Source organism: Tiliqua scincoides, chromosome 4, assembly GCF_035046505.1.
Source record: "Tiliqua scincoides isolate rTilSci1 chromosome 4, rTilSci1.hap2, whole genome shotgun sequence".
Classification (NCBI taxonomy): Eukaryota; Metazoa; Chordata; class Lepidosauria; order Squamata; family Scincidae; genus Tiliqua; species Tiliqua scincoides.
In genome coordinates this window covers 104,507,810-104,535,155 of record NC_089824.1, presented here as the reverse complement: position 1 = coordinate 104,535,155, position 27,346 = coordinate 104,507,810, and the positions used below count along the sequence as shown (strand labels likewise).

General features: G+C 42.6%; 1 protein-coding gene and 1 pseudogene across 1 annotated transcript; both read left to right on the top strand.

Moving 5' to 3' along the window:
• The first annotated feature begins 466 nt into the window (after window positions 1–466).
• Window positions 467–27,346, top strand: HARS1 (histidyl-tRNA synthetase 1). The gene is made up of 13 exons (XM_066623150.1): window positions 467–647; window positions 2,830–2,919; window positions 8,062–8,181; window positions 8,921–9,016; window positions 10,130–10,255; window positions 12,095–12,202; window positions 13,566–13,664; window positions 17,184–17,277; window positions 20,497–20,624; window positions 21,041–21,280; window positions 23,468–23,584; window positions 24,546–24,692; window positions 26,870–27,346. Exons 1-13 carry the CDS (start codon window positions 570–572, stop codon window positions 26,927–26,929), a joined length of 1,503 nt encoding a protein of 500 aa, XP_066479247.1. The 5' UTR covers window positions 467–569; the 3' UTR covers window positions 26,930–27,346.
• Window positions 7,735–7,851, top strand: LOC136649827 (5S ribosomal RNA; annotated as a pseudogene).

Genomic DNA, 27,346 nt, shown 5'->3' with positions numbered 1-27,346 from the left:
CTACTCAGAAGTAAGTCCTATTATGTTCAGTGGGGCTTGCTCCCAGGAAGTGTCACCTCACAACCCAATCCTAGCCACACTTTCCTGGGAGTAGGACCCATTGAGACTAATGGGATTTACTTCTGAATAGACCGGCATAGGATTAGGCTACAAACCTATCCACACTTTCCTGGGAGTAAGCTCCATTGAGTTCAATGGGACTTGCTTCTGAGTAGGCTTGCACTGGGGACCATACTCTCCATGGAAGCCAGCGAGGCTGCGACTTCTCCGCACAGGCTCCACCTAACGTTGTGCTGACTCCACATAGGAGAGGCCAGGAGGCTGCGCTATGAGCGGCGCCTCCTCCCTCGCCGCTCCGAACGCCTCTTGCGTCACGCAAGGCGCGCGCCAGACTGACGCCTGCTTTGCCCGGGGCCGGATGAGACGTCCAACTGCGGGCACTTCCGACAGCTTCAGAGCGCGCTGACACGCGTGCGCGAGGCTCTGACGCCCGCGCAGCGCTGCAAAGCGTGGAAGGAGGTGTCTGTGGGCTCGGCTGTCGCTGCGGGGCGAAGAGGTCTGTGGCTGCCATGGCCGAGGGAGAGGCGCTGAGGAGGCAGGCGGACACGGTGCGGCGCCTCAAGCAGGAGAGCGCCAGCCAAGAGGAGGTGAGGCCGAGTGGTGGCCGCGCACTGGAGCCGGGCGACGCGCGACAGTCCTGTGAGGTGGGCCACTGTGCGGTCCCATCCGCCTCCCCCGGGCGTGTAGGCTCGTAGTCACCCGGACGGGCTGACTCTTTTCAGGCGAGGCTGCAGTCCTAGCCATGCTTTCCTGTGAGGAAGTCTCATGGAACATAATGGGACTTACTTCTGAGTAGACATGCATTGGAGTGGGCTGTGAGTCTGGCAGCCAGTGGCTAGACTTGGGGTGCAACCCTATGCACACTTTCCTGGGAGTAAGCCCAGTTGACTAGAATGGGACTTACTTTTGAGTAGACATGCATTGGAGTGGGCTGTGAGTCTGGCAGCCAGTGGCTAGACTTGGGGTGCAACCCTATGCACACTTTCCTAGTAGACATGCATAGGATGGGGCTGTTACAGCGGTTTCCTTCATGACTTTAAAGGACTGTCACTGTGTGACTTATGGGTGAAACAGATTGCTGATCTCTGCTGCCACACCACAGCAGTATGATTGGCAATGGCAAGATGTAGGCAGGCAATAAAACAGTTAAGGGATGCACAAATGTATAATAATTTGCTTTGCTAATAATAATGTTGGTGTGTTTAAATCGCCTGAGTTTAGGAACAAAGGTAATTCCCTGGAGCAAAAACAAATCTAATTTAAACTGCCTCCACCCAACCCAAAGCAGGCACCAAATTGAATGCAAATGTGGTTGTGCTTCATTCATTTGTATACAGACATTCCTCACTACTCTTATCCACTCTCAAGCAAAACAGGAAAGAAAAGTCATGTATTATTCTATCCAGGGCCCAGGAGAGGGGGATAAAGGGTTAATTTGTACCTTGACCCAAGGTTAAATGGGGGGCCCAGGAGCCAAAGGAGGGGGCCTAGAAATGTCCTGGAATCTTACATTTTCCAATCTCACCGGGCCTGCTGCCCATGCGGGATACTAGGGACGTGCAGAGGCGGATGTTGCCGCAAGTCCTGTGTGCTGGACCAAGGAATGCGAATGCATACATGATATGAAACACTTGTCAAATTTTGGAGGAAACTGGCCTGCTATAGTAGCTCTTTGGCATGTAGATCTGCTTGCCATGAAGGAATATATGGGAGCTCAGGGCTACAGCAGCTGCAGAAGTAAGTATTTCGGTATACACAGGACTCTTTCCATTCTAGTGTGAACCTAAATACAATGGATGCTAATTTCCTTCAATAATTTTCTATACTTAAAAGATTTTAGAGATAAACTTTTAAAAGTGTATTTTGTTTTCTATATTACTGCATCTAGGTGCCAACACTGTGTGGGTGGGTAAATCTAGTAGACCTAGATTCCAAAGACTTTTCTGGCTGTTGCCACCCTCCATCACCTTATTTTTCCCCCTCCCCACCCCAGTTCTGCCCATCCCTGTTGTCATTCACCCCTCACTCTGTTTTTGCCCTTCCCCCTTTGGGAAGGGGCTCAAAAGAGAAACTTTCAACCCCCTGACAACATTTCTCTCAGAGGCCCTGATTCTAGCCTTTTATTTTTTTTCTATGCTAGCAGTCCCTAGCACTAAAGCAAACCTGCCCAATTTGGTTGGAGGAATTACCACAGCCAATCACCAAGAGGCTGCCTGCCCATCTCCCTCCTTGTGCAAAACTGATCTTTTTCCAGTGAATTGTACTGAATGAAAACTGAAAGAAATTCTGTTTCCTATCCCTTAAGAAAATGCTTACAACTTTAAGTAGCAATGTGTCAGTGTCTCCAAGCCCATCCCCTGACCACAGTCTTTGCAGTCCGGAAGGATGTGATCTAAGACTGTTTATAAGCTAACTGAGCAGGTCAAGAAAGCCTGAAAAGAGTTCAGTTTAAAATAAGTGGACTCCATATCTTGCCTATGTAGGCTAAGTGAGCTGTTGATAAACGAGATCTGGATAAATGCACATATACCATGCATATGCTGTAAAATACTTGAGGAATGAGAGAGAACCAGAAAGATATGGGGGGAGGAATTAACTTGCAATTATTGTTGAATTTAAGGAGCTTCTGATGGGGAAATTATCAAGGTTGGGCAGTTGTATTTGTTTCCTTAAGTTTGGCAAAGGCATTGTATAAATATGTAGTATAAGCATGTTGCAGCCAGGATAAAATATTGTGTGTGTTTTTTAAAAATATATATATTCTTGCAGATTGCGGAAGAAGTAGCAAAATTGCTTAAGATGAAGGCAGCAATATGTCCTGAGGAAGGGAAGCAGAAATTTGTCCTCAAGACACCAAAGGTAAACTCTGAAATGTATTACCAAAAATTTTGGTATGAATAAAGAAATATGGTCTTACTAGTTGCAGTACATATACGTGAAGATCCCTATAGTGAACATGTAGATAGTGGCGGAACAGTGTATTCCACATCCAGTGTTCTCTGTACAGTATATCCAACTATGCTTTAATTAAAGGGGTACACTTTCTTAAAATTCTGATGTGGTTCTGTTATCCAGGTGACTGTTCTTCTCTTCTGGTTAAATGGTGAATGATATGATGGGGTTACACATCATATGATCTTAACATCCAATGTGGCCACATTCTTAGTTTATTTAGATAGCACTGTGCTATAATGTCACACTTCATGGAGCATAATTGCAGTGTCCCAAGGGACTCACATTCTTAAAATTAGGCACAAAATCCTATCCTTGCTATTTTTTGTACTTTATTTTAGAAATTTATGCTCTGCTATTCAATATATTGATATCTAAGATGACTGACAACAGTTTAAAACTACAAGAATAAAATACAAAATGGATAAGGCAACTGATTTTGTTGGTGTATAGAAACTTCTCCCCATGTCTTTGGTGTTTCTGCTATTGCTGTCCTTGAGGAGGATCCACAGTGAGCCTAGGGAGAATAGCTTCTCACAATCAAGGAAGTGAACTTTTAAGCAGGACCTGAAATAACTGAAATGACTCCAGAGGACAGGGCAACTCCTCATGCAGTCAAGTGGGATGGCCAAGAGACACAGTGGCAGATGTCATGTTTAAGCATCATCCCAGCTCAACGGTTTTCCAGCTGCTGTTGCTATTACATCAAGAATATACTCTATTAGCCGTACTTTAAAGCAAGATAGCCTTAGTGGTTGTATTCATGTCCATAAGATGCAAGCTTATAGCTTATAGAGGCATTTGGGGTAGGAGCAAAATTACAGATTGGCATCGCAGGTGAGTGGTAGATTCTGAGCTTCAGTAATAATACTAAATTTGTAATTCAGATACAGTTACTGTGCATATAAGCCGCCTTGGGTGCCCTTTCGGGGAGAAAGGCAGGATACAAATCCAATAAATAAATAAATATAAGACTGAACCCAGCAGAACTCTTAACATTATCAGTGTGTTTTACTATTGCATAGGAACTGTATATATTGTACTATGCAAAAGAACACAATTGTGAAATGATAGTCCAATCCTGCAGTGGTGCTTGTTCTGGTGCATACTAGTCAGCAATTAGCACTACACCAGAATCACTGAAAGAAAGCTATGATTGCTACCTATACTACAGTAGTTGCAAAGGGTATGCACCATGCAGCAATGTCATGCTGACCATGACTGAATCTCTTCATTCTCCATGATGACTTCAGTTCTAATGCAGCAGCATTGAAAGAATACTGCAAGCCAGGGCTGGCCTTAGGAGATGCGGGGCCCAATTGGAAGCATTTTTTGTGGCGCCCCAAGTTCGCAGCCAAGATCTATAGAAACTTAGAGAGATAATTAAAATTTATTATAGACTTTATATCTCTATAGTAGAATGGAAAGCAATAAAAATTTGCACTTAAAAAGTGCATGTGGGTTAATGATCAAATTTTAATACAAGATTGCTTACATGTGAAGCAAGCAAACAAGTATGTAAGCAAGTAAACAACGTGTAGATTACCTTTGAATTGTAAATAGTTACAAAAACCTTGGATTCAGTGACTGTGAAATGATTTAGTAAAAATACTGATTTTATTTTTGTTTCAGGGGAAAAAAATTCAGAATGACTATTGCAGTGTGGTGTTGTGTGTATTTGACAAGACTGGAGTAGATGACCCTAGTGTGGGAGGCCCCTAGGTAATGGGAGCAATTGATCCAATTGGCTTAAAGCTGGCCCTGTTGCAAGCTCTAATACAGTTTGACAGAAACGATGTTACAATCCCAACCCTGTGCTTTCTCACCTATTCATCTTCTTTTACTCCATCTCTGACTGTCTCCAGAGCTTTTCCTATCTATAGCTGCCTCCCTACAATCCCATTCAGTTCTGTAATGAAAAAGGTTTCTGGGAATCTGGACTAAAAGTAATGGTCACTGAAAGAAGAATGATGCAAGCAACCTGATCAACTACACAACTCTCTTCAAACGTTTGTGGACTGTTCTCTACAAAATGGTCTTGCATACCTTATTTCTGAACTTTTACAAGGCTTTCCTATAGTGCTCCCTGACTTCTCATCCCCCCTGACACACATGTACTGTACCTGCTATCCCTGCACTTTAGAATTTGTTTTTCACATTGTACTTAGCTACAACAGGAGTTGAAATGGGTTTCCAGCATTGACTCCACCTTGCATGACTTTTAGGCCATTTCTCCTGCTTCTCATCTCACGCAGCAGCATGCAGGTGGTGGGTGACACCACTTCCTAGCAAGTTAGCTTTGAATTGGCCCCATGTACTACTGCATTAAAAGACTAAAAGAGAAAGTTCAGCACTGTGGGTACTGGACAGCTCTCTGCACCACTTTCTGTTTTGTGCTACACACCTTTTGATTATACTCTTCCCCCCCCCCCCTCTGGCCCCATTTCCACTGAAGTAGGCAACCTGTGTCTGGGCTGTGCCACTTTATCATTCACATTGCACCATCCATGTACATAGTACTTTACCCAGAATGAGAGAACAAATTCCTGTCTTGAGGGGCTTACAGTCTAGAGAGGCAAAAGGGAGACATCTGTGGGAGGGAAAGGAAACGGAGACAGGTTTGAGTAGGGGAAGAATGTGCAACTGTTTCAGTCACACCAACTTAAAGTTTTGTCTGTATGTAGGGTCTTCCATAGTGAAATACTGTTACACACTGAAGACTAAAAGTGTACCTCATCTGCAATGTTTCTCAAATGCAAGTGTTTTAGTAGTATGCAGCCACTGGAGGGTGCTGTCGTACCAATAGCACATTCATTTATATATTGTCTGCTTTTTACACTGTGTTCTGTGAGACTGGAGTTGAGGATAAGAGTACACACAAACACAAATCGTTAAATGTTATGGAGGAAGAAGCAGCTGCTGGGAGGTGTTAGAAAGGAAGTAAGCAGATGGAAAGAAAAGTACCTGACGGAAGAGCAGGAGTGTAGGCAAACAAGTCATCTGTGACTCCAAAAAAGATACTGGTTGGACATCTTGGCACAGGAGATAAGACCTGATACACATTCCCATAAATTTGTATTTATGCTTACACAGAAAGAAGTTGAGGAAGGAAAACACAGAAGTTTAGATACTCCCTCAAGCACATACTTCACATCTTATTCATGTGAACACTTTCTGACATCAGAGCTACTGCCGTCTTTTTTCCACAGTGATTTCATAGGGGTGCAGCATACTTTTGTACACATACATGTAACTAAGAAGAATCCTGGCAGAGTTTATGTGGAGTAAACTGGATGGAGCATAAGCCACTGAAATAAATTATGCTGCCTGTTGACATGAATGCAGTTCCATTATCTCAGTGGCCTTTTGGAATTAATCTTTTCTTGAATGTATTTTCTCCTGTTTCAGACTTTTATCAACAGCCAGCCACTCTGCAGCATTATAGAAGGAAAGCAGGAAATACCCCTTTCATTGCATTTTATAATTTTTGTGTCAGCCACCTAGGATTATATTCTAAGGAACACAAGCGGAAGAGATCTTGCACAAACACTTTCCTGTCCCCTTCTCAACATAAGAGCTCCCTGAAAATCTGTTCTAGAGAATGGGAGATCCTCTGGAACAGGACTGTATGGGGCACAAGTAGTTGCAGGGTTAGGGAAAGATAGGTGAAAATCTCCCTTTCCTGTTACATTAACAGATGCCTTCTATCTGCAGAAGAAAGAGTTGGGATACAACCGCTTGAGTTCTTGTTGATAAAAGTTGGCAGAATACAATAAATATTGTCAATAGATTGACTTCTGATTCTCCTGGACTGCCTGAAAGATCATGTTCCTATTGAATGCTATAAGAAGTATGACATCTCTTACCAGTAGCAAAAAATCCAAACTGCAAATAAATAGCAAATTAAGCATGTTCATGCCACTACATAATTTGTTTAATGGCTTTCTGTATCTTGAAGGATCACTGAAATGACAAAAATTATACATCTTAGGGAAGTGGGAAAAGATGCTGGTTCCTTTCATGCTGCCTGAACTTCTCTTTCAAATGTTATAAAAGCTATATATCCTTTCAGTACCAACCTTTTTCAGATCCAAAGAGATGCTTGGGTATGACCAATTATGATTATGCCTCCCCTTTTTGCACTTCCTTTCTGTTTGTGATAAGCAAAATCTCCAGCATTCAAGACAAATTTGGATAAGTGGGATTCTGCTTCAAGAAGCAATTTGTCCCAGGTCAAGGTTCTTGCAGTAGTCACTCTTTATAGTTAGAGTACTATATAGTGATCTTGTAATGGTTTTTTGGCTACAAAGTTTATAGAATGATTTTTTTAGAAACTAGAAAACTTTTGCTTATTTAGGTCACAGTGTGAATATTTTTCATCACTCCCAATACTTCTTGGAAAAAGCTTTCTTAAGGCGATTTAATAGACACATGGTTAGACTTGGACAAGGGAGACTGAAGTTTGAATTTCACTCACTCATGGAGCTAATTAGGTCATTTCGAACAAAATTACCACCTCTCAGCCTAATCTACTTCACAGGGTTGTTATGGGGATAAAATGGGAGTGGGGGAGAATAGTTAATGCTATCCAGCTCCAGTGTAATCTTCAGGTATATAGATCTTTGAGTTTGTTCTTTATGTATTTCTTTACGTTCTTTACCTATTTCTTTACGTTTCTTTACGTGTTCTTTACGTATTTACGTATTGTTCTTTACGTATTTTGGCAGCAACTGTTACCCTGCACATGCCCGATCTCGTCTGATCTCGGAAGCTAAGCAGGGTCAGGCCTGGTTAGTACTTGGATGGGAGACCGCCTGGGAATACCGGGTGCTGTAGGCTTATACCATAGTCTTTCGAGACTGAAGGTTGCCAACCATTACGTATTTTAAGCATATCATTTTGTAACGGCTTCTGATCTTAATGCTGGAGAGATGATGCTTCGCTAGGGCCAATTTTTCCATTCACTGTAACTGAATTATATGTGTCTTTAGTGGGATGGAAGTCTCTCAAGGGGTCTTCTAACCCCATTCTTCTGTTCTGGACTCACAGGGCACCAGGGACTACAGCCCCAGGCAGATGGCCATCAGAGAGAAAGTCTTCAGCACAATTATCGATTGCTTTAAACGCCATGGAGCTGAAACCATAGATACCCCAATATTTGAACTGAAGGTAAGATGGGACTGCAGAGGATGTGGGACAAGCAGGAGATGGTGTGGTGTTAGTGCCAAAGGTGGTCCAGAGGCCAAAACACAACGTTCAAGTCTGGAACTTACTAGCAACTGAAGGCAGAGGGTGGAAAATTTCTGAGGAGCCAGCACGCAGGCTGCAGGTACAGCCTGTGGAATTATTTCCATTATTATATTTTAAAATGTATTTGTAGAAGTGGGAGAAAATGGTTTTATTTTTTGTGAATTTCTGTGTTTTCCTAAGTTAGAAGTGCAGAAAACAGTGTTATAATGTAAATTTTGAATAAAAAATTATAAAATATAATCTCTTAAAATACGTATATTAGGTAGGTGATAGCTGTTTTATTTTTTTGAAGATTTTGGGTTTTTTTGGTTTTTACAAAAAAGTGCAGAAAGTGGTGTTACTTGTCCTTGTTTTGTTATCACCTTTTTCGCCTACCTCTGTGTATTTATTTTTAAATTTTGTATCCAGTCCTTTATTCCAGGGGAGAAAAGCAAAACAGTTCAAAACTTATCAAAAATTTGGATCACTTCTGAAAATAGAAAGTGGTGGGCTTCTTTGAGAAGGGAATTTCATGGTGTTTGAGTGGGCCTCCATTTCTATGTGCATTCTGATCTTCATTATTTCCCCCTGTGAAAATTTGTCATCCGTCTCAACTGTATTTGTGCTATATGTTTCTGAAATTTTCTCCCTCGTTCCCCATCCTCATCCCTGCTTTTAGGAAACATTGACTGGGAAATATGGAGAGGATTCCAAGCTCATCTATGACCTGAAAGACCAAGGGGGAGAGCTGCTGTCTCTTCGCTATGATTTGACTGTATCCTTCAATGCTGTGCTCCTTGCTTGTACAGGAAGTGCCTCTTGAGTAGACATAGAGCTTTGCGCTTAAGCATCATATTCTGTGATAGAACAAGTTATTCAAGCTCAGTAAAAATGCATCAACTTTTTGGAGAATTGTTTTCAGTGGCAGAACTTGCTTTTAAGAAAAAAGTGTCAGTTCCTTATATCAGTTATTTTGTTGCCAATAGTGAAAGAGAGATGTAGGATAGCGAGTGGAGGTTCTGCATCACTGGTGCATCCAGACCTTTAGCAGAAATCACACCTTTTATTTACTCTCCACAGCTATGAGATTGGTAGTGCAGTCCTGTATATGTCTACACAGTAGAAAGCCTCATTGATTGAGACTTACTTCCAGGAAAGTGTGTACAGAATTGAAACTGCAATCTTATACCTACTTATCTGTGAATAAGTTCCATGTAAATTCAGCAGGTTTTAATTCTGAGTCAACATGAAGAGGATTGCGCAGCAAGACATTTTCAAATAAAACTTAGAATATTTGTGGCAGCTACTGGATTCTGCCTAAGAAGCCATACTTCAGGCTTGCCAACAGGATCATAACCACACAAATCTGTAGACATGAGCATTAGCCTTGGGGACACTGATTTCTCTGTTTTACCCCAATTCAACCCAAAAAGCATCTTTTCCAGTAGCCGTTTGCTAGGATCTCTCTTCTTGTAGTCTTTTTTTTTTTAATCATTATAAACATTGTGAGTCCTTTGGGACAAGGAAACTGTGTCTCATTTCTTTGACAACATTAATTACAAACTTTTTTGCTTTTAAAAAAAAAGGTACAGTATACGTATTTTAGTGACCTCTCTCAGTCAGATGGTCAGGGAATGTCTCATCCCTAAATTGGGGGCAGGTAGCAGTCAGTCAGTGGTAGCTTATAGTACAAACCTCCATTGGTGCTTATTGTGCACATATTTCTGCCAGATGAGAGTAGAACAGTGGTCACATCTTATCTGTTCCACTTGAGGGCTGGGGCTTTCTTCTGTAGCTTTTAATGTCTGTGACATGGTTGCTGCAGCAGTTACACTGAGATCTTCCACTCGCTTCCGTAGTAAGGTTCTCCTTAGCCTTCTGTTCTCAGGTGCCATTTGCCCGTTACTTGGCCATGAACAAAATCACGAATATCAAGCGTTACCATATTGCAAAAGTCTATCGGCGTGACAACCCAGCCATGACGAGGGGCCGCTACCGAGAGTTCTACCAGTGTGTGAGTGCCTGCAAGCTGTGCTTGAGACAACTGTTGTTCTCCTTGGCCTTTTGTTCCTCTTTCTGCTCTTCAAGCCTTGGCTTGCCAATTGGTGTCTCCCCAGCCCTCCCCTCGGCTAGCATGTCCTTCCCTGATTTGAGTCGCTTCTACTGCTGGTGTAGCAGCAGGAATGCTTTGCACATCTTATAAAGAAAAAAGGGTGTCTCTCCCCACTCTGTCTAGAGATGCTACCTATAGATTGGACCTGGGAACTTCTGCATGCGTATTCTCTTTCATACTGAGCTACGGCACACTTCCACTTTCCTGCCCTTTGTGTTTTCAGGAATGTTCTCCCTTGTCACAGGGAGAGCCAAATGTAACTACTGCAGTGAACATGTACTTCTTACAATTCTGAGGGCCCAGTCCTATCCAATTTCCCAGTGCAGTCATAGAGGCTTCCTCAAGGTAAGGGTAGTATTCTGAACATGTGTTCCCTTACCTTGGGCCAGCACTGCGGCTGCATCAGCCCTGGAAAGCTGAATAGGATTGGGCCCTTAGTGTGTGTTGTAGGTGACAAATGTATATGTATAGTAATGTAGTGCTGTGTATTACTAACATTACTGTAGTAAAAAAAAAGATTTAAAGCAAGCACAACAAGATGTCTAAAATCCACTGCTTTTTTGCAATTTAAACTTGAAATGTCACTTTCCTTTTCCTCTTCTAGTGAAATCTGAAACAATGTCTTTACATGCCTAAGGAAAATGTTCAGAATGAATTTATACTACAACGCAAATATATGTGTTATTATATAATGTTCAGCTCCTGTGCAGTGTTCTAAAGTTTATTTGAGGTGCCGTAGATTCTAGAATGTTGAAATAAATTTTCCATGATGGAGATCAGTGAATAGTCTGGGAACAGCAAATACAGCTGTTTGCTGAAGCTAAGTCAGCATATACCTGATCGGTATTCTCTCTGGGAGTCCCATGTAATAGTGGAGTATTAAAAAAAATACTTTTTAAAAAAATAGACTTGGAATGTTACAAAGGAGAAAGAAAGTACACATAGCTGTTAAAGAACTCCAGACACTGAGAGAGGGACTTCTAGTCCTACCACACTCAGAACCTACATACCTGGAGACTTTTGTTAGGCAACTATACAGGACCATGTGCATTGATAATGCTATATTAATAATGCATTGCCTGCATGTTTAGGAGCATAGGAAGCTGCCATACTTTGTCAGAAAATTAGTATTGTCTGCATTGGCTGTCAGCAGCTCTCCAGAGTTTTGGGCAAGGGTTTTTCCCAGCCATGCCTGGAAGTGCTAGAAATTGAAACTTGGATTGTCTGTCTATCCAGAGCAGGTGTTCTGCTGTAGTGTGGTGGTCCCATCCGTGTTTGCACATTCCTCAGCAACAGTTAAGGTCACCAGACTGTACTGAAAGCTGAACTGCTTAGGACTGTGTCAGTTGCCTGAATAGGTGCCGCATTTCAAATCCCAGTTATTATTATTATTATTAACAGTATTTATATACCGCTTTTCAACTAAGAGTTCACAAAGCGGTTTACAGAGAAAAATCAAACAACTAATGGCTCCCTGTCCCAAAAAGGCTCACAATCTAAAAAGATGCAAAAAGAACACCAGCAGACAGCCACTAGAAAAGACACTGCTGGGGTGAGGTGGGCCAGTTACTTTCCCCCTCCTAAAAAGAGGAGCACCCACTTAAAACAGTTGACTACCTATCCTGTTCTCAAGACTTTGGGGAGATGGGAGTGTGGTGTGTTGAGCAACCCATCGGCTGTGAGAACCCACTTAGGTGGTTCATACTTCAAGGATTTTCATTGCTGCACTTTGTGCCTCAGGATTTTGACATCGCCGGCCAGTATGACCCCATGATTCCTGATGCAGAGTGTCTGAAGATTGTGCATGAGATCCTGAGTGCCTTAGAACTAGGAGACTTTCTCATAAAGGTGAGAATAAGAGCAGCAGCGTGGGATTGTTTTATGCCAAATCTATATAGGTGAGACAACTCCTTAACAATGGTGTAATTTTGTCTTCTGCAACCAACATGAGAATTGGAGAACATTTTTTTCTTCTCAAGTTTGTCATTTTCCCTTGGAAGAATGATAGTTAGGGGTGTTTTTTCAGTGACCAACACAAAATAAGAATTTCTGCTCACGCTGCAAGATATTAAGATCAAAACATGAAAAACCACTCATTTCACAAAATAATACCACTTTTGGTTACTTTTGAGGAATCCACAAATAGTTTTCACTAATGCAGCGAGCCCCTGAAGCTTTTCTGATGGTGGAGCAGCTGAGTAAGAATATCTGCTAAAAATACTGCTAGAGATCTGCTAGAGGGTGTGTGCATGTGCCGCAGCTGGGGAGGGGAAGAGACATGAGTGGGTGGGGAGAAAGCAAATACCTGAGCAAAGGCACTGAGAAGGAAGAGAAAAACCTGCAGTTCTGACCTGCAGGTACAGAGCAAGAAACATGGAAGTGCTATTGCCTATTTGGGGCTTTCCAAAGATACTTGGCTGACTGCTGATGAGGCGAGAAAGGTGGTCTGCTTGAATATTTATTCTGGCCTAGCTGGACTCGTTCCGAAGTCCATATAAGGTGCATTCATTGCCCTTCTGCACAGCCCAGCCTCCCTCTGCCTGCCCACCTTCTCATCCTCAATGATGAACTTCTGTGATACTCTCTTTGTTATTATTTCAATGTTTTTCAAAAATACATGGCAACTTTGTGCATGCCACTCAGAAAGTCTCCATGTGCCACGAGTGGCCCGCATGCCGCTGGTTGGCCACCCTGGTCTAAAATGATACAGAGGTCACAGTTGAAATGCTTATTGTGCTTTAATGCACTGTTTGTACAGTTTTGAATAAGAATTTGAATAAAAACACATAACACCACAATTTGCTATTTTAATCAAGAAATTTTGGAAAAAATATCGCCCCAAAAAACCACCCCTATTAGAGAAGGCATAGGAAAGCTTGAACCTTCTTTTATTCTTCCATAAGTCTTAACAGGACAGCTATGCTCAATCTGTTGCTTCGATGGTGGTGGAGGCAGAAGTTGGTCATGACCAAATTCATTGTTTTAAGTTACAGTTCTTCAAGGCCCTTGGCCAAGTGCTTACTTCTTTGCACAAAAGTCTACTTTGCTTCCTTAGAGGCAAAAACATAAAAAGTTGAAAGAAAAGTGAGGCAGGGGCATCAGGTGGTATCTCCTTGACTTATCTGCCCCCCCCCCCCATTAAAAAATACAGGTAATGCATACTAAAGCAGGAATCATGGTCTACTACTGAAACAATTCAACATCATTGCAGATCAATGACCGGCGTATCCTTGACGGGATGTTTGCAGTTTGTGGGGTTCCAGACAGCAAATTCCGAACAATTTGTTCCACTGTAGACAAGCTAGACAAGGTAAGAACTTGAAGCTTGAAAGCTATAGTTATTCTAACCTAGGAATTGTAGAGCAGTGTTTCTCAACCAGTGGTTCAGGTACCTCAAGGTACTTTAGATGGTGTCTGGTGGTAGTCTTGGAACCCCTGGACACCTGCCACCCAGTAGCAAGACCAGGAACACAACACAACAAACAGCGGTAGGAGGCTTGACTCCTACCAAGCAGAACTCGAAAGCATGGTTTTCAGAGTGCTCAAAAAAGCCCTCCCATCCATCCTGAGCCTCTTACTGGTGTTTGTTGCGTTGCACCTGGCCTCCCAACCCAGAAGAAATTGTCATCACCAGTTACTTCCTGTGGACTTCAAATAGGGGGACGATATGAAGTGGTATGGCAGAGGACAAGGATAAACATTGTGAAACAGTGTTGTAGAGAAAGAAGGGTACCCATCACCTATGCATGTATCTGGGTTCAGGCCTGCCTGAAACATAGATAGAAACTTGTAGGTAGATTTTATTTGGGGCAGAGGCTTGACCTCTGCAGCAGAGTTTCAGAGGCCAAGCCCAAAAAGGAGGCTTCAAAGCTTGGTGAAGGGTATTTGTATCCCGGGAAGAGCAAGTTCCAGTCATATCTTCATCTCTCAGTTAAAGGAAAGAGTTGACTTGGAAATCCTTAGATGTCTTCAGAGCACTGACAGGAAAGAGAGAGAGAGGATGCCAGACATTCTCAGTGTAGAAAATTGGAGGTATGCTGTGTTTCCAATCCTCTAAGCCTAGCGGTATCAGCATCCCTCTCCATTTCCTGTCTAGGAGGTGACTGAGGAACAATGTATAGTATGATCAATTATGTGAGAACTTTCCAAAGGAAGGAAAGCAAAAGGTGGGACTAGAGGTGATTCTGGTGACTCTTGCTCCTAAAACAACAGTTTGTCAAGGCTGTCTGGAAAGTCAAAGCTGAGCAGTTTTTTTTCTCGTGATTTGTAGGGGAAAGAGCACAAATAGCAGATTCTTTCCTGGGGCAGATAGCAGCTTCAGGGAGAGAGGAGTTTGGGATTACAACAAGGAAGGAAAAGGTTAAAAAAAAAAAAACCCATGCACAAAATAGGAAAGAATCAGCAAGGAGGAACGCAGATGCAGGAGCAAACAACATGATTAATGGCCCATCTAGTCCGACCCACTGGCATACCTGGGGGATTCAGGGGGGCAATTGCCCCAGGGCGCCACCCCACTGGGGCTGTGCTACAACTCTCCCCCAGCCACCATTTTTCTAATTCAAACCCATTTTCAGGCCTGTATTCAAGGCATTTTTAAGGGCTGGGGAAGCTGCTCGCAGCTTCCAGAAGGCCTTAAAATGGCACTTTGGGTTTTTACAGAAAACAAAGTGCTGTTTTTTGAGTGGGGGGGATTTTGTGGCCCTGTGGCCCCGGGTGGCACCTGGACCAGGTCTGCAGTTGGTCTGACCCTGAGTAAACTCTTTGCAAGGCTCATGAGGATTTAGATCTGACCAATGAGGTGAACTGTATTTTAAGACTTTGGTGCACTTGCATCATGTTTCAGCACCTTCCCCACCCCTGCTTTGCTTATCATTTAGCCCAGGGGTGCTCACACTTTTTTGGCTCGAGAGCTACTTTGAAACCCAGCAAGGCCCGGAGATCTACCAGAGTTTTTTTTACAATTGTTCGCGCCATCATAACATATAACATATATGTGTACAATGTATGTTGGTGTACCTTGAGCCCCACTGAGTATAACAGGACTTACTCCTGAGTAGACATGCCTAGGATTAGGCTGTGAGGCTGCAATCCTAGCCACACTTACCTGGGAGAAAGCCCCATTGAGTACAATGGGCCTTACTCCCATGGGCGTTTCCTCCCAGAGGCACCTGAAGGGGGGGGTCGGCACTCCGCGATCTACTCATTTTGCCTCGCGATCTACCGGTAGATCACGATCCACCTATTGAGCACCCCTGATCTAGCCTCATGTGGAATTCTGGAGAATTTGAAAGCTTACTTTGCATTTATTTGATTAGTTCTAATAAAAGTATTACAATTTTAACTCTGCTTTCTCATACCCCAAATTATTAAGACATTTGATTGCAGTAACACAACATGATGCAAAGTTAATCAGCTGAGCTAGGAGAATTTTGTTGTCTCTGATGACTGCAATTGTGACTTGTCAGTGCTTATCTCTATGGACATTTGGTCTCATTGCTTAGGGATTTTTTTCTTTGTCAGTACCCATGTGTATTATACTTTTCCACTGAGGATAACCCTTCATGTGTCTGATGAATATATTATGGTCTAACATAAACATGTTAGCTTTTCAGGAGCCCATAGTTAGTTGTTGTTTTTTCCAGCTACAGAGTAACAGGAGCAATGTGTTTTTTTTTTAGTGCTTAACATTTTGCCTCTGAAAGAGTCCTGCATACATGGTTACTTCTTTGTTGTTCATTGCCTGAGAAGCACTGAGATGGTAGAGGTGATAAATCGAGGGCAGACCTGGAGAACAATGGTGACAGGTGAATTCATATGAGAGTCATGACACTGGTCTCCTGGAGGAGCAATCATGGCTGGAGACTGGAGTCTTTGCAGCTTCCTTGTAAAGTCCTTGCCATAGAAATTGCCCAAATATATAGGTGAAGAACAGCTTTGATAACAAATTAATGAGGGATTGTTAGAGACTTGGAGTCATTGACAAATACATTCCCGCTGAGATGAATAAACTTCCATTCTTCCTCTCTGCTTCCTTTACCTTCCAGTATTTAGTTAACACTTCTTGTTGCTCCTGTCCTACCAGAGAATAACTCCCAATATCTACTGCTTTTCATACAAATCAGTGGAAATTTACAGGTTTCAGAGCAGTATTCTGTTAATAATAATATTCATACCAATTGCTCTCAAAACACTGGCATAACTGGACAAGTTCACAATGAATAGAAATATAAAATAGAAACAGAAGCTTTTTACTAATACATTGGACCTAACAGAGGAGGAAGAGGGGGAGCTAGATTTTTGCTTTAGGGAGTGAGAACATGGATACGTAGAACCCCATTTTGTGGGGCAATCCACTGGAGGTCCTATTTACAGTCTCTGTCTGGAGGGTAGAAAGCTTTTATTTCAGATGTTGTACAATTTTACCCAAAAGGGAAACATTTGTCCTGCTGGAGGATATGGGAGCTACATGACTTATCTAGCCGCTCCTTAGCAGGGAAGACCTTTCCCATTTCAGTAGGGAGGAGCTCTTGCTTTACCATGGCACCACATGGAGTAACACAGTAGGGACAGGCAGAACCTGGCTTTTCTTGTGTCCTGTTAAAGGTCAAAGAAGGCACCTTATTTTTGCTTTTCTCATTGTATTTTATATTTTCAGGGATTGTGTGGCATGTTGTGCAGGTGACTAGTACTCATTCTAAGTCCGCTTCATGTGAAGAGGGATTCCATAGAGTAGAAGCTAGAGGGAAAAGGAAAATACTGCTGAATTATTCCAGGGCAATATGAAAAGTAGAGATTACTCATCATAGTACATGTGGCTCTCTATCTACAGATGCCCTGGGAAGATGTGAAAAATGAGATGGTTGGGGAGAAGGGGCTTCTGCCAGAGGTTGCAGATCATATTGGCAAATACGTAATGCTTCATGGTAAGTTCGAAGGCCAGGTGAGTTGGTCATCCCTGTCCTTAGACAAGCTGGCTGGATCTCCTGCATCTACAGTCTGCTGTTGCTGACATCCTCCTGCCCTTCATTTTTCACTGTGTTTGTAGCTCACAGCTGTAATATTCTGTCCTTCGACTGTCTTGAAGCAGAAATTTTAAATATGCAAACACAAAGCTAGGAGAGAAAACTGTATACTGATTTTATTGTCTACGCTGAGATGAGATGAGAAACTCCTCAGAGGGAGATCTGTCCATCCCTGCCATTAAAGCATGTATGTACAGAATTTTTTTAAATAGTCGAACACCAAACAAAGGAGATAGCTGCAGGACAGCAAATGTGTCAATTAATCATCATAAAACAAGCTGGAAAGACATGACACCAAAACAGTCTGTTTCTTGTCTTCAATAAAGAGTCAATAAACGTCAAACCTCTTCTAACTAGGCTAAGTCATCAGGAAGAAATATTTGGCAAGATTGTGTTCCCCCCCACATTCCCACAAGATAAGTGTGCTGGTTCTCAAAACAGTCACCAGGGCCATCCTAGACATGATGGAGTTTTGAGATGCTATGCTTTTAACATCAGAAATGGCCTCAAACTAACTCATTTTAAAGGCAAAACTGAAAAATTTCTCCAATTAGATCATTGATTTAATTGACATACAGAGTGTGCAACTTCTGGTTCCCATTTTTTCCTCCTCCCCCCCCCCCCACCAAAAACATACAGGCCATCTGTGGAGAAGCGACAGGTAGTAGAAAAAGTAGTGGTGACTGTAACAGTAGCTGGGATTGAAGACTCCTGGACTGTAGGTTCTAGCGTAGCTTTGGATTCACCCAACCAATCAAGAACTTGCTACACAAAAATTTATTTAGAGCAACATACATAAAGAGAACCAAAGTTCCCAAAAGATAAAATATGCAAAGGATAACACACAGGAATGAAAATAACCAAGGCTCTATCTACTATACTTATCTCATGGAAGTTCCAGCTTTGTGGGCTTAAATGATACACAGCTTAGGAGAACTCATGCTCCAGAAGGCAAATGGCAAGAAAGAAGAGAAAGACAGGCACCAGCAAACACTCCCTTTATATACCTCAGATGACTTATGCCATCAGGGGCCTTCCAGAAAAAAGTTAATTTAGTCTCATGACTCTAAACCTCTCAGAGCTGTGTTCAACTTCACTTCTTATCTTGCCTTCTCCTGGCGCCTTAGGATAAACAAGAAAAGAGGAGCAACTTCCAACTTTAACCCTTTTGCCTCTCAACCCATGATCAGTCCTGTTTCCCTCTACACAGTTTCCCTCCAGAGATCATTTCTAGTATTTTTCTTATTGTGGCTTAAAAAAAAAATTCTGTCTTTATTTTAGAAATTTGTCTATTTCTATGTATCAAGTAAGTCACCCATTGTCGCAAACTGAGGGGGGTTTGGGGTGCTCAGAGTTCTTGGTTCTCGAGCCCTCAAGGCCTCAAGGTTCAGTAGTACTGCCACCACCCTGTACATGCCAGTGTCTCAGTACAGGGACACTGAGACCCTCTAGGCTTAATTCTATCCCTTGCAGGCACTGAGTGCTTTCTCCAATTAAAGCTTCAGTCATCAAGTTACTGGACCTCAATGAGCACTTGGTAGCTTGCTGAACGGCTGGCAGGATTCTGAACTTTTGTCCCCAACAGACAATGAAACAACTTAGTAAAAGAGATTTTAGTTTATTAAATACATAAGGTTACATAAGGTTATATAAGGTAGCAAATGCTAGAGGCATAAACATCTAGGAAACATATCAGCAATAAAATAATAAAGCTAGCTGGCTGCCTCTATTAGTCCCTATCTCTCACCTGGGTCAGCTTCTTATAGATCTTTTAGCTCCAGGCTACCTGTGAGGCCAGATGCCCATGTTGGACGATGGAGCTCACCGCGTGCAGGATGTTGCACCCAAAACCTCTGTCCAAGAAGGAACCGGACACACCCCTTGGGCCTCATTATTATACTTCTTATGCTAATAGTACTGAAATGACTTCATACTTATTTAGACTGTCCAATCAGAACTTTCGAGGACAGAACCTTCTCGAAGTGGGTCTGGTTGCTAGTCTTCCTAGTTCTTACCCCTCCCAACTGGAGATCCACAGCTGCACTTCATCAGCTTGATAGGGCGCCTTTCTGTCTGCAAAGGTGCTACATTCCAATGAGTTGTAATTCTTGTTGTCTGTCCTTTCTGGCCAGCAGAGGAGAGACAACAATCTTTGTTGTTTGTTTACTCACATTCTTGCAGCTAGGAACTGCTAGCGACTTCTCCGTTACTCACTTAGTTTGGTTCAGGCTCCACATGCTAACCTAGGCCTAACATGTACATATTCACGACACCCATGTATGTAGAAGCTTCTGTCTTTGAGAAGCACTCAGTCATTTGAGTTCACTGTTGGTATATATGATGCTCATGCCCCAAGGAACATATGTCAGGTTCCCAGACTGGGAACTTTCGCATCTCTCCAGAGAGAAGGAGACTAGATGTGAAAGTTTTTTTTTTTTATTTGAACTGTATGGTGACTTGGAAGGCCTAGAAGCACAAGTCAGATAACATTCAAAGCACAAGAGTTCCATGATGAGGTCTATGTGTTTATGTAATAGCACTGCATCAGCCTTTCTTTTCTCTTAAATAAGCCTCGCCTCAGGGCATCCTTGTATTAGCAGAGACTGCTTCAGAGTGGGAGTATAGAGGAAATAGCCAGCCACCAGCAGTGACAGACCTCCACTTGAGGTGCCCTGGGTCAAAGCTCCATGAAGCCACCCCCCTGCATGAAACCGCCCCCCCCCCTCACTTGGACTGACTTTGAGCCTTCAAGCAACTGGATTGGACTTTGAGCAACTTCAGGACCAATGGGAGAAGCTGATTAAGGCTTCCTGTGCTGTCCTGGAGTCGTGTGAATTCCGTGCCCAGGGCATTTGCCCTGTTCAGCTAATGGGAGGTCTGCTTCTGAGCACCATTTGAAAAAGTGCCTCTTTGCCCAATTAGCAGGGTCTCTACAGGGTAAATGTATCTACTCTTAGTTTTGTTTCTAAATTCAGCTTAGCATCAGTATACTCCTAACAAGAAATGGAACTTCATCTAGTCAGATGAATGTGAGCTGGACTGGGTGAAGAAAGCTTTTAAGAAGCTTTGTTGGTTCTGCTGCATATTTTACACAAGACCTTACATGTGTCACTTCTGCAGGTGGACTGAGTTTGATTGAACAGCTGCTCCAGGATCCAGAGCTGTCAAAGAACAAGCTGGCCAGGGAAGGGCTTGGGGACATGAAGCTGCTTCTTGAGTACTTGACCATTTTTGGCATCTCAGATCAGGTAAGTGGGGGGTGCAATGTGCAGTGAAGTGTAGAATGCTCTATCTGGCTCATGTAATAACTTGAACCCTCTTCAAATAAACACAGAGGGGACAGGGATTTAGGAGTGTGCTGGATGGTCATGCTTCTGTAGTTATGCATTTGACTCTTCCCATGTTCCCATGCTTGTCTAAACAGGGAAAAGCTGAACAAACTGATAAATTCACTCTGCCTTCTGGAATGCTGAATGTTAGTAGAATTCCAGAATGCAGGGAGAAACTGCTCCTGAATTCAGTGTCTTATCTCTGCAGACAAGTCAGAGGATGTGGCTAGCTAGTGTGTATCTGTCTCCTCCTTTCCACATTTATTTGAACGCCAGAAGAGGCTCAATCCTAACATGGTTCTGCCTCCTAATGAGGTTCCATTTCTGTTTTTCAGATTTCCTTTGACTTAAGTCTGGCTCGTGGTCTGGATTACTACACTGGGGTAATCTATGAGGCTGTACTCCAGCAGCAAAATGACCACATGGAGGAATCCATCAGCGTGGGCAGTGTGGCTGGAGGTGGCCGTTACGATGGGCTGGTAGGGATGTTTGACCCCAAGGGGCGAAAGGTGCCCTGTGTGGGAGTCAGCATCGGCATTGAACGGATCTTCTCCATCATGGAACAAAAGTTGGAGGTAAGGATTGCTGTTTGTTTCCTTTTTCCAAGGATTGTCCATGGTGAGCAGCTGGTGTGCTTGCAACAGGTCCACCTGATTCAAGGAACTGTTCTGTACATTTGAAGAAGCTCTTTAGACTAGCAAAGGTGAAGTTGCATAAGAACCTGTTCAAAGTACTGAATGTATCCATAACTGGAGCATACCTGACATCATAGTAACTAATATTCTAATCTATGGATAATAACTGAGAGCCCGATCCTGTGCATGTCTACTTAGAGTTGAACCCCATTATAGTCAGCCTTAGGCTGCAATCCTATCCACATTTTCCTGGGAGTCGGTCCCACTGAACTCAGTGGGGCTTACTTCTGAGTAGACATGCATAGGATTGGGCTGTTAGTCTCTAGCCTCACACAATAATATAAAACCAAGTAGAATCTACATAAAGGAATGGTGTTAAATGACTATGTAGTCAAGCTTCTATCTGTGCCCTAGTGGAATTAGTCAGATGATATTTTCGATAGATAGAAAAGACGTAGGGTGGGGCATGCGCAGGATTGCTTTGTATGGTGGACAGGGCATTGAAGAATGATAAACAATACAAGGAATACCAGTACATTCCTTTCCAAAATTATTGCACATGGAAATACCAAGCCCAAAAAGTAATTGAGCATTAGGGACATTATCTCTCTGCCCACCCCCATCAAAACTTGGAGGGAGCTCTTGTTTGTTAAAATATTTTAATCCCCATCTTTCAAGTACAGAAAGACCCCACCTTGAGATAGAGAAAGAAATCTGGGATATAGCTAAAAGAGATAGCTTGTAGTAATGGACAGGTTCAACTACCTTCACATTGACTGGGTTATATTTCAGGTCATGACACATTATTCAAGTCATGACAAGGACTCTAGATAAGATAATATAGTTACATTGTTCCATGAGGTTAAAAAAGTTGAAAGCTATAAGCTAATGTCACCTTTATATGAATCAACCAATGACAGCATGTTGTCAAGTTCTTCAGAGACTTCATCAGCTGAGCAAGGCAAAAAAAGAGGCAAATTATGAACTTTATCAAATAATACACCAAAAATAAAATCCAGTACCCCAAAGCTTCAGCCATCAGGGATAAGATAGTAAGATCTATTTTATTGCATATAAAATAATGAATACTGCTTTTACGAGCTGACCAGTCTAGAAAAGGAGATATTTATCCAAGTTAGCAAAAGCCATACTTCTGCAGAAAGGAGTGGCATAGTTTCACCCAGCACACTGCATGAAAATACGTTGTTGGCAACCTTCAGTCTCGAAAGACTATGGTATTGCGCTCTGATAGCGCGATGAAAATACAGTACTGTATCATTTTGTATCTATTATTCCAAGCCCACAAATAGGGCTGCATGGTAAACAGTAACTCTAAGTTACTATTGCACATTGAAATTAGTGGGGCTGCATCATACATGCATGTCTCTATCATATTTATTTACTTAGAAGTTGCATTGCAACGTTGGAGGATGTAAATTATTTTTCTGAAGGACTAATGGACTGGAGTGGAAGGCCCTTATAGCAGAATCCAAGTACTCTACATGCCTGTGAGAGCTCACATGGAGCTCCTGGGTATATAAGGCTTCATTCATTTCAGCAGACAGGAATGCTGTAGATAGAACTGACTCCCAATCAGAGTAAAGGGAAATCTTACATATGCAGTGGTTCTGTGTTAATAGTTTTAGTAATGGGACAGTCCATGCAGAGCTTAGATGCTACTAGAAGAAAACAGTCGAAGCCTTTTCAGGGAACAGATAGCCTTTGATCTTTGTTTCTTCCATTTGTTGACTAGAACTTTCAAAAGCACCAACAACATATAGAAATCCTCTCTTGAAAACAATTCAGGTTAAAAAATGATCCTCCTGTACCTTTCAGGGATCCATTGCTTAGGAAATGTCTTCAGTTTTTATTGTTAGCGAATAAGATGCATCTGGAGAAGTAAGTTTTGCCGCAGTAATATGTATCTTAATAAACACTGCAGTTTCTGTTGTCTACCATAATACAAAGAGCCTGGCATGGCTTTTTAAGTACATTTTGTCTGGATATCCTTTCTGTTTCACTATCACTTCCTGAATTTGTGTTGGAGGTGTGAATTGTTGGTAGTCTCTCTTCTTGTTATGTCTCCATACGTTTGTCATTCTCTCAAAACTTTGTTTCCAAATTTAGGCTTCTGAGGAAAAGATTCGAACAACAGAGACCCAGGTGCTTGTAGCATCTGCTCAGAAGAAACTCCTTGAAGAGAGGCTGAAGCTCATATCTGAGCTGTGGGATTCTGGGATCAAGGTGCAATTGCTATGTATATGAAGGGTCTGATCAAGAAAAATAAATATGGACTGGGAGTCCATCTGTCTTTGTGGTCTGACGGGGATAAAGGGAGTAGAGATATCTGATGTAGTGTATTGCCCGAGTGAAAACTACCACCATGGTCCCATTTCTGATTCTGGTACTTGGAGCAGAACCATTGGGTGCAAGTTTGGTTATCCTTATGATGCCAACAGCATTTTACTTCTCAATTCATGCATTTTCATGACCTCTGCCATGGTCAATAAGTGAAGTTGTTCTACTCTGCTGCTCTTTCCAGTCTGAGAACTGCTGAGTGGCTCTCCAAGGCAAAGAAATGTTCTATAGCAGCATACCTTATCCTGGCCCACATAGGTAGAGATCACTGTGCCTGATGTTCAGCTCCCCGTACATTAATTGACAACAACAAAAGTCACATTAGGATAGTCAGATCAAAAACAAATCAAAAAGTAGTAGTGCTAGTCTTGTGGTGGCAATTTGGAGCTAGCTAATTCTGAATTAAGTATGTGGTTTGAGAGCCATCATATTCTGGAATAATGCACATTTAGAAACTTCAGCCTGTGTGAGACTACTTTGATCATACCTTTTTCCAGGCATTTAAAAGTTATCTGCCAGAGCACTAGAAAGCACATAGATAAAAGGGTCTACATCAGGGACTACCTCTCACATCAGTTCAACCCTGAAGGTTCCAGGGAACCCAAGCATGTTATATAACATGTGGGCCATATTCTGAGATACATGTTTGGTTCATTGGCCTCAAGTAAACCTAGAATACACCCAGCATTCACTATGGATTACAGGGGAGGCTTGGGCATCACTACTGCTCTTTTAATCAAGGAACACTGGATAAGCTTCCAGAGAACTCTAAGGACCTTGTCAAAGAGTGGCAATTAGTGCCCATTTTTGTCTACTAATATTTTTTCCTGTTTTACAACTTTTTCAGGCAGAGATGCTTTACAAGAAAAACCCCAAGCTACTGAACCAGCTGCAGTATTGTGAGGAAACAGGAATCCCTCTTGTTGCCATTCTAGGAGAGCAAGAGCTCAAGGATGGAGTGGTCAAACTGCGAGATGTAGCAACTAGGGAAGAGGTGAGCAATTCTGTTTGTCATCAGGTTGTACAGGAGGAAGCTGGGAGGGTAGAGCTCCAATAATCACTCCCTAGTGCGAACCATCACTTTACTAAACTTAGAGATGCAATTTCTTTGTGCATTGTATTTGGAGGGACACAGCACAGAGGAGTGGGGGGGGCACAGGCATGTACTGACACTATTTTTCTTTTTAAAATGCATAAATAAGAATAATTTAGATCAGGGGTCTCCAAACGTTTTGGCCAGAGGGCCACATCAAATATCAGGCGTGGTGTGGAGGGCTAGAAAAAAAATTTAAATATAAAATTTAAATAAATAAATTAGAGATGGAACTTAGATGAATGATTGAACTCATTCATTCAACCTCTCTGGCCCTCAGAACACCCTCCAGACACAATCAGAGCACAGTTCTGGTCATGTTCAGTTGAGTGGGCCAGAGGCATTCAGGGGACAAGAGGTTGGCCGAGGGCTGGAAAGAGGCTTGCTGTGGGCCACATCTGGACCCCAGGCCAGGGTTTGGAGACTCCTGGTTTAAACAAAGCTTACAGGATTGTCAAGGAAAGATTTCCGTGGTTGGCCACGGGCCAGAAAGAGGCTTGCTGCAGGCCGCATCTGGCCCCCGGGCTGGGGTTTGGAGACCCCTGATTTAGATCAGCAGTTCTCAAACTGTAGGTCCTGGACCCTCCAGTGGGCGATGACCCAAATTTTACAAGGCAGATTAGGCCATGTGCATCAATGGTTAAGTAAGCTGCTACTGGAGGGGAGCATTGCTGTCCAGTTACTATTATAGCAATACCCCTTGGCACTTATAAATCAGACAGCACCCTCTAGGGCCTTTTAAAAAGTTTGAGAACCAATGATTTAGATTTTATCAGTCATCCCTGGGTTTAACTCTTGCTGTGTTTGGTGTTAATCATTATCTGTTAGCCCTCTGCGAGACTCAGAACCCTCCAGAGGTGAGGGAAGGGGGGTGGTATCCCAGTATCTGCGGATTCAGGTATGAACAGGGTTTCAGAATGGAAACTTCCCCCCCATATTGAGGCACACCTGTAAATAACAATAAAATATGTGCATCCACAGATTTACCTGGTACAAGGTTAACAATTACCTTCCTACTCCCATCTAATAGCATTGAAAATACAGGTCCAGCCTATTTATACACGGATTTGACTCAACACGAGTGGCCACTGCAAATGAGAAGGAATGTGTTGATCCCTGGAGAAGGGGAAAATGCACCCTTTTAAAATCAGTTTAAAAAACTGAACAGTCCTTTAACAATAGCCTCCTTAATGGGGGGGGGGGGCAGCTGGCTGACATCAATCCTTCTCTCCAGATGACCCCTCCCTTCCCCCTGAGCAGTGAAAGAAAGGTGATCACTTTTGCATTGGTGAAGGGCAGGGCTGAGTGAGGCATTTGGAGGAGGGATGGATGGATTGTCTTCTTAATGACTCTTATCTTACATCACAAAGGTCAGCAAGGCTGTTTTTAAATCAAGGAGCAAAGAAACTGTTTTTTAAATTGATTTGCTATAGTTTTTTGCCATCCATGTGAGTGCTTGGAACCCACTGGAATAATGAGGCTCAACCTATAGTTTCCATCCTGTTTTCCCTCCTCTTGCATCTCAGTTTATACAGTTGCAGTGCATGGTGACCATCCATAGGGCAAGGCAAAGGACAAATGCTTTCAAATGTTTACAGCACTGAAACTGCAGCCTCAGATTCTTCTCTTTCACATATGAAAACAGCTTAGCAGCATTAGCAGGTGATCTGATTTCAGCTATGGAATAAGAGAAAGCTGCTAAACTGAGGAAGACTGGCTGACACAGCAGGTTCCTTTTGGCTGTGGTATTTTTTAAACCCCGTGTCCCCCATCTCAACCAAACAAAAACCATGTAAAAACACTGGTTACAGTTCATATGATATAGCACAAAATACCATCTGACCTGCAACAGTGTTTCACATTGAGAGATGTAGCTGAGAACTTGCTATACTGACAGGGAGCAAGCAATTGGCTTCAAAGTGGAAGAAACTCAGCTTCCTAAGTTTAAAGGAAAGAAGAAAGGTAGCTAGAGAAATGGCTTGGCACAGCAGAACAGAATGCGTGTTGTGTGATACTTAGGTTCTGGGAGGGTAAAACGGATGTATGTGCTATGGCTTAAGCATATTTCTCATTTGCAGGTGGATATTTGCAGGGGAAATCTTGTTGAAGAAATCAAGAGACGAACATGTCTTCCTTAGAGATCTTCCTGAGACCCACATTGGGCTTTACTGGAATTGCTTTGGAAGATTTGCTGAGTCCTTCCTAAAAATGCCAAGTCAGTGCTGCCCATGAAATGCCCTGGGAGGCAACAGTGGGAGGGGTTAGTTTTTCAAGCTGTATTTATTTTCCTCTGAAGTTCCTTTTCACTGGGCTTGAATAGGGACAAGGCATAATATTTTCAAAGAATTGGGTCACTCCTGCAAAAGAACCCCTTCTGAGTGGCTTCTAGGATATCCTCTGACTTATGAGCATTTCAGCAATCATGCCATGAGGATGCACAATGTCGTGGGCTGGGTTCTGGCATTTTTGATCCATCCGCTCTCCCTCTTCTGATTTCAAACTGTATCATTTGAAAACATTTGACAGTTTAATAAATTCATTACAGCCTCATGCTA

Coding starts and splice junctions, on each gene's coding strand:
- HARS1 (XM_066623150.1), top strand. CDS start 570: ATGGCCGAGGGAGAGGCGCTGAGGAGGCAGGCGGACACGGTGCGGCGC. Junction 20,625..21,040: donor TTTTTGGCATCTCAGATCAG/GTAAGTGGGGGG, acceptor TCTGTTTTTCAG/ATTTCCTTTGACTTAAGTCT. Junction 24,693..26,869: donor ATGTAGCAACTAGGGAAGAG/GTGAGCAATTCT, acceptor TCTCATTTGCAG/GTGGATATTTGCAGGGGAAA.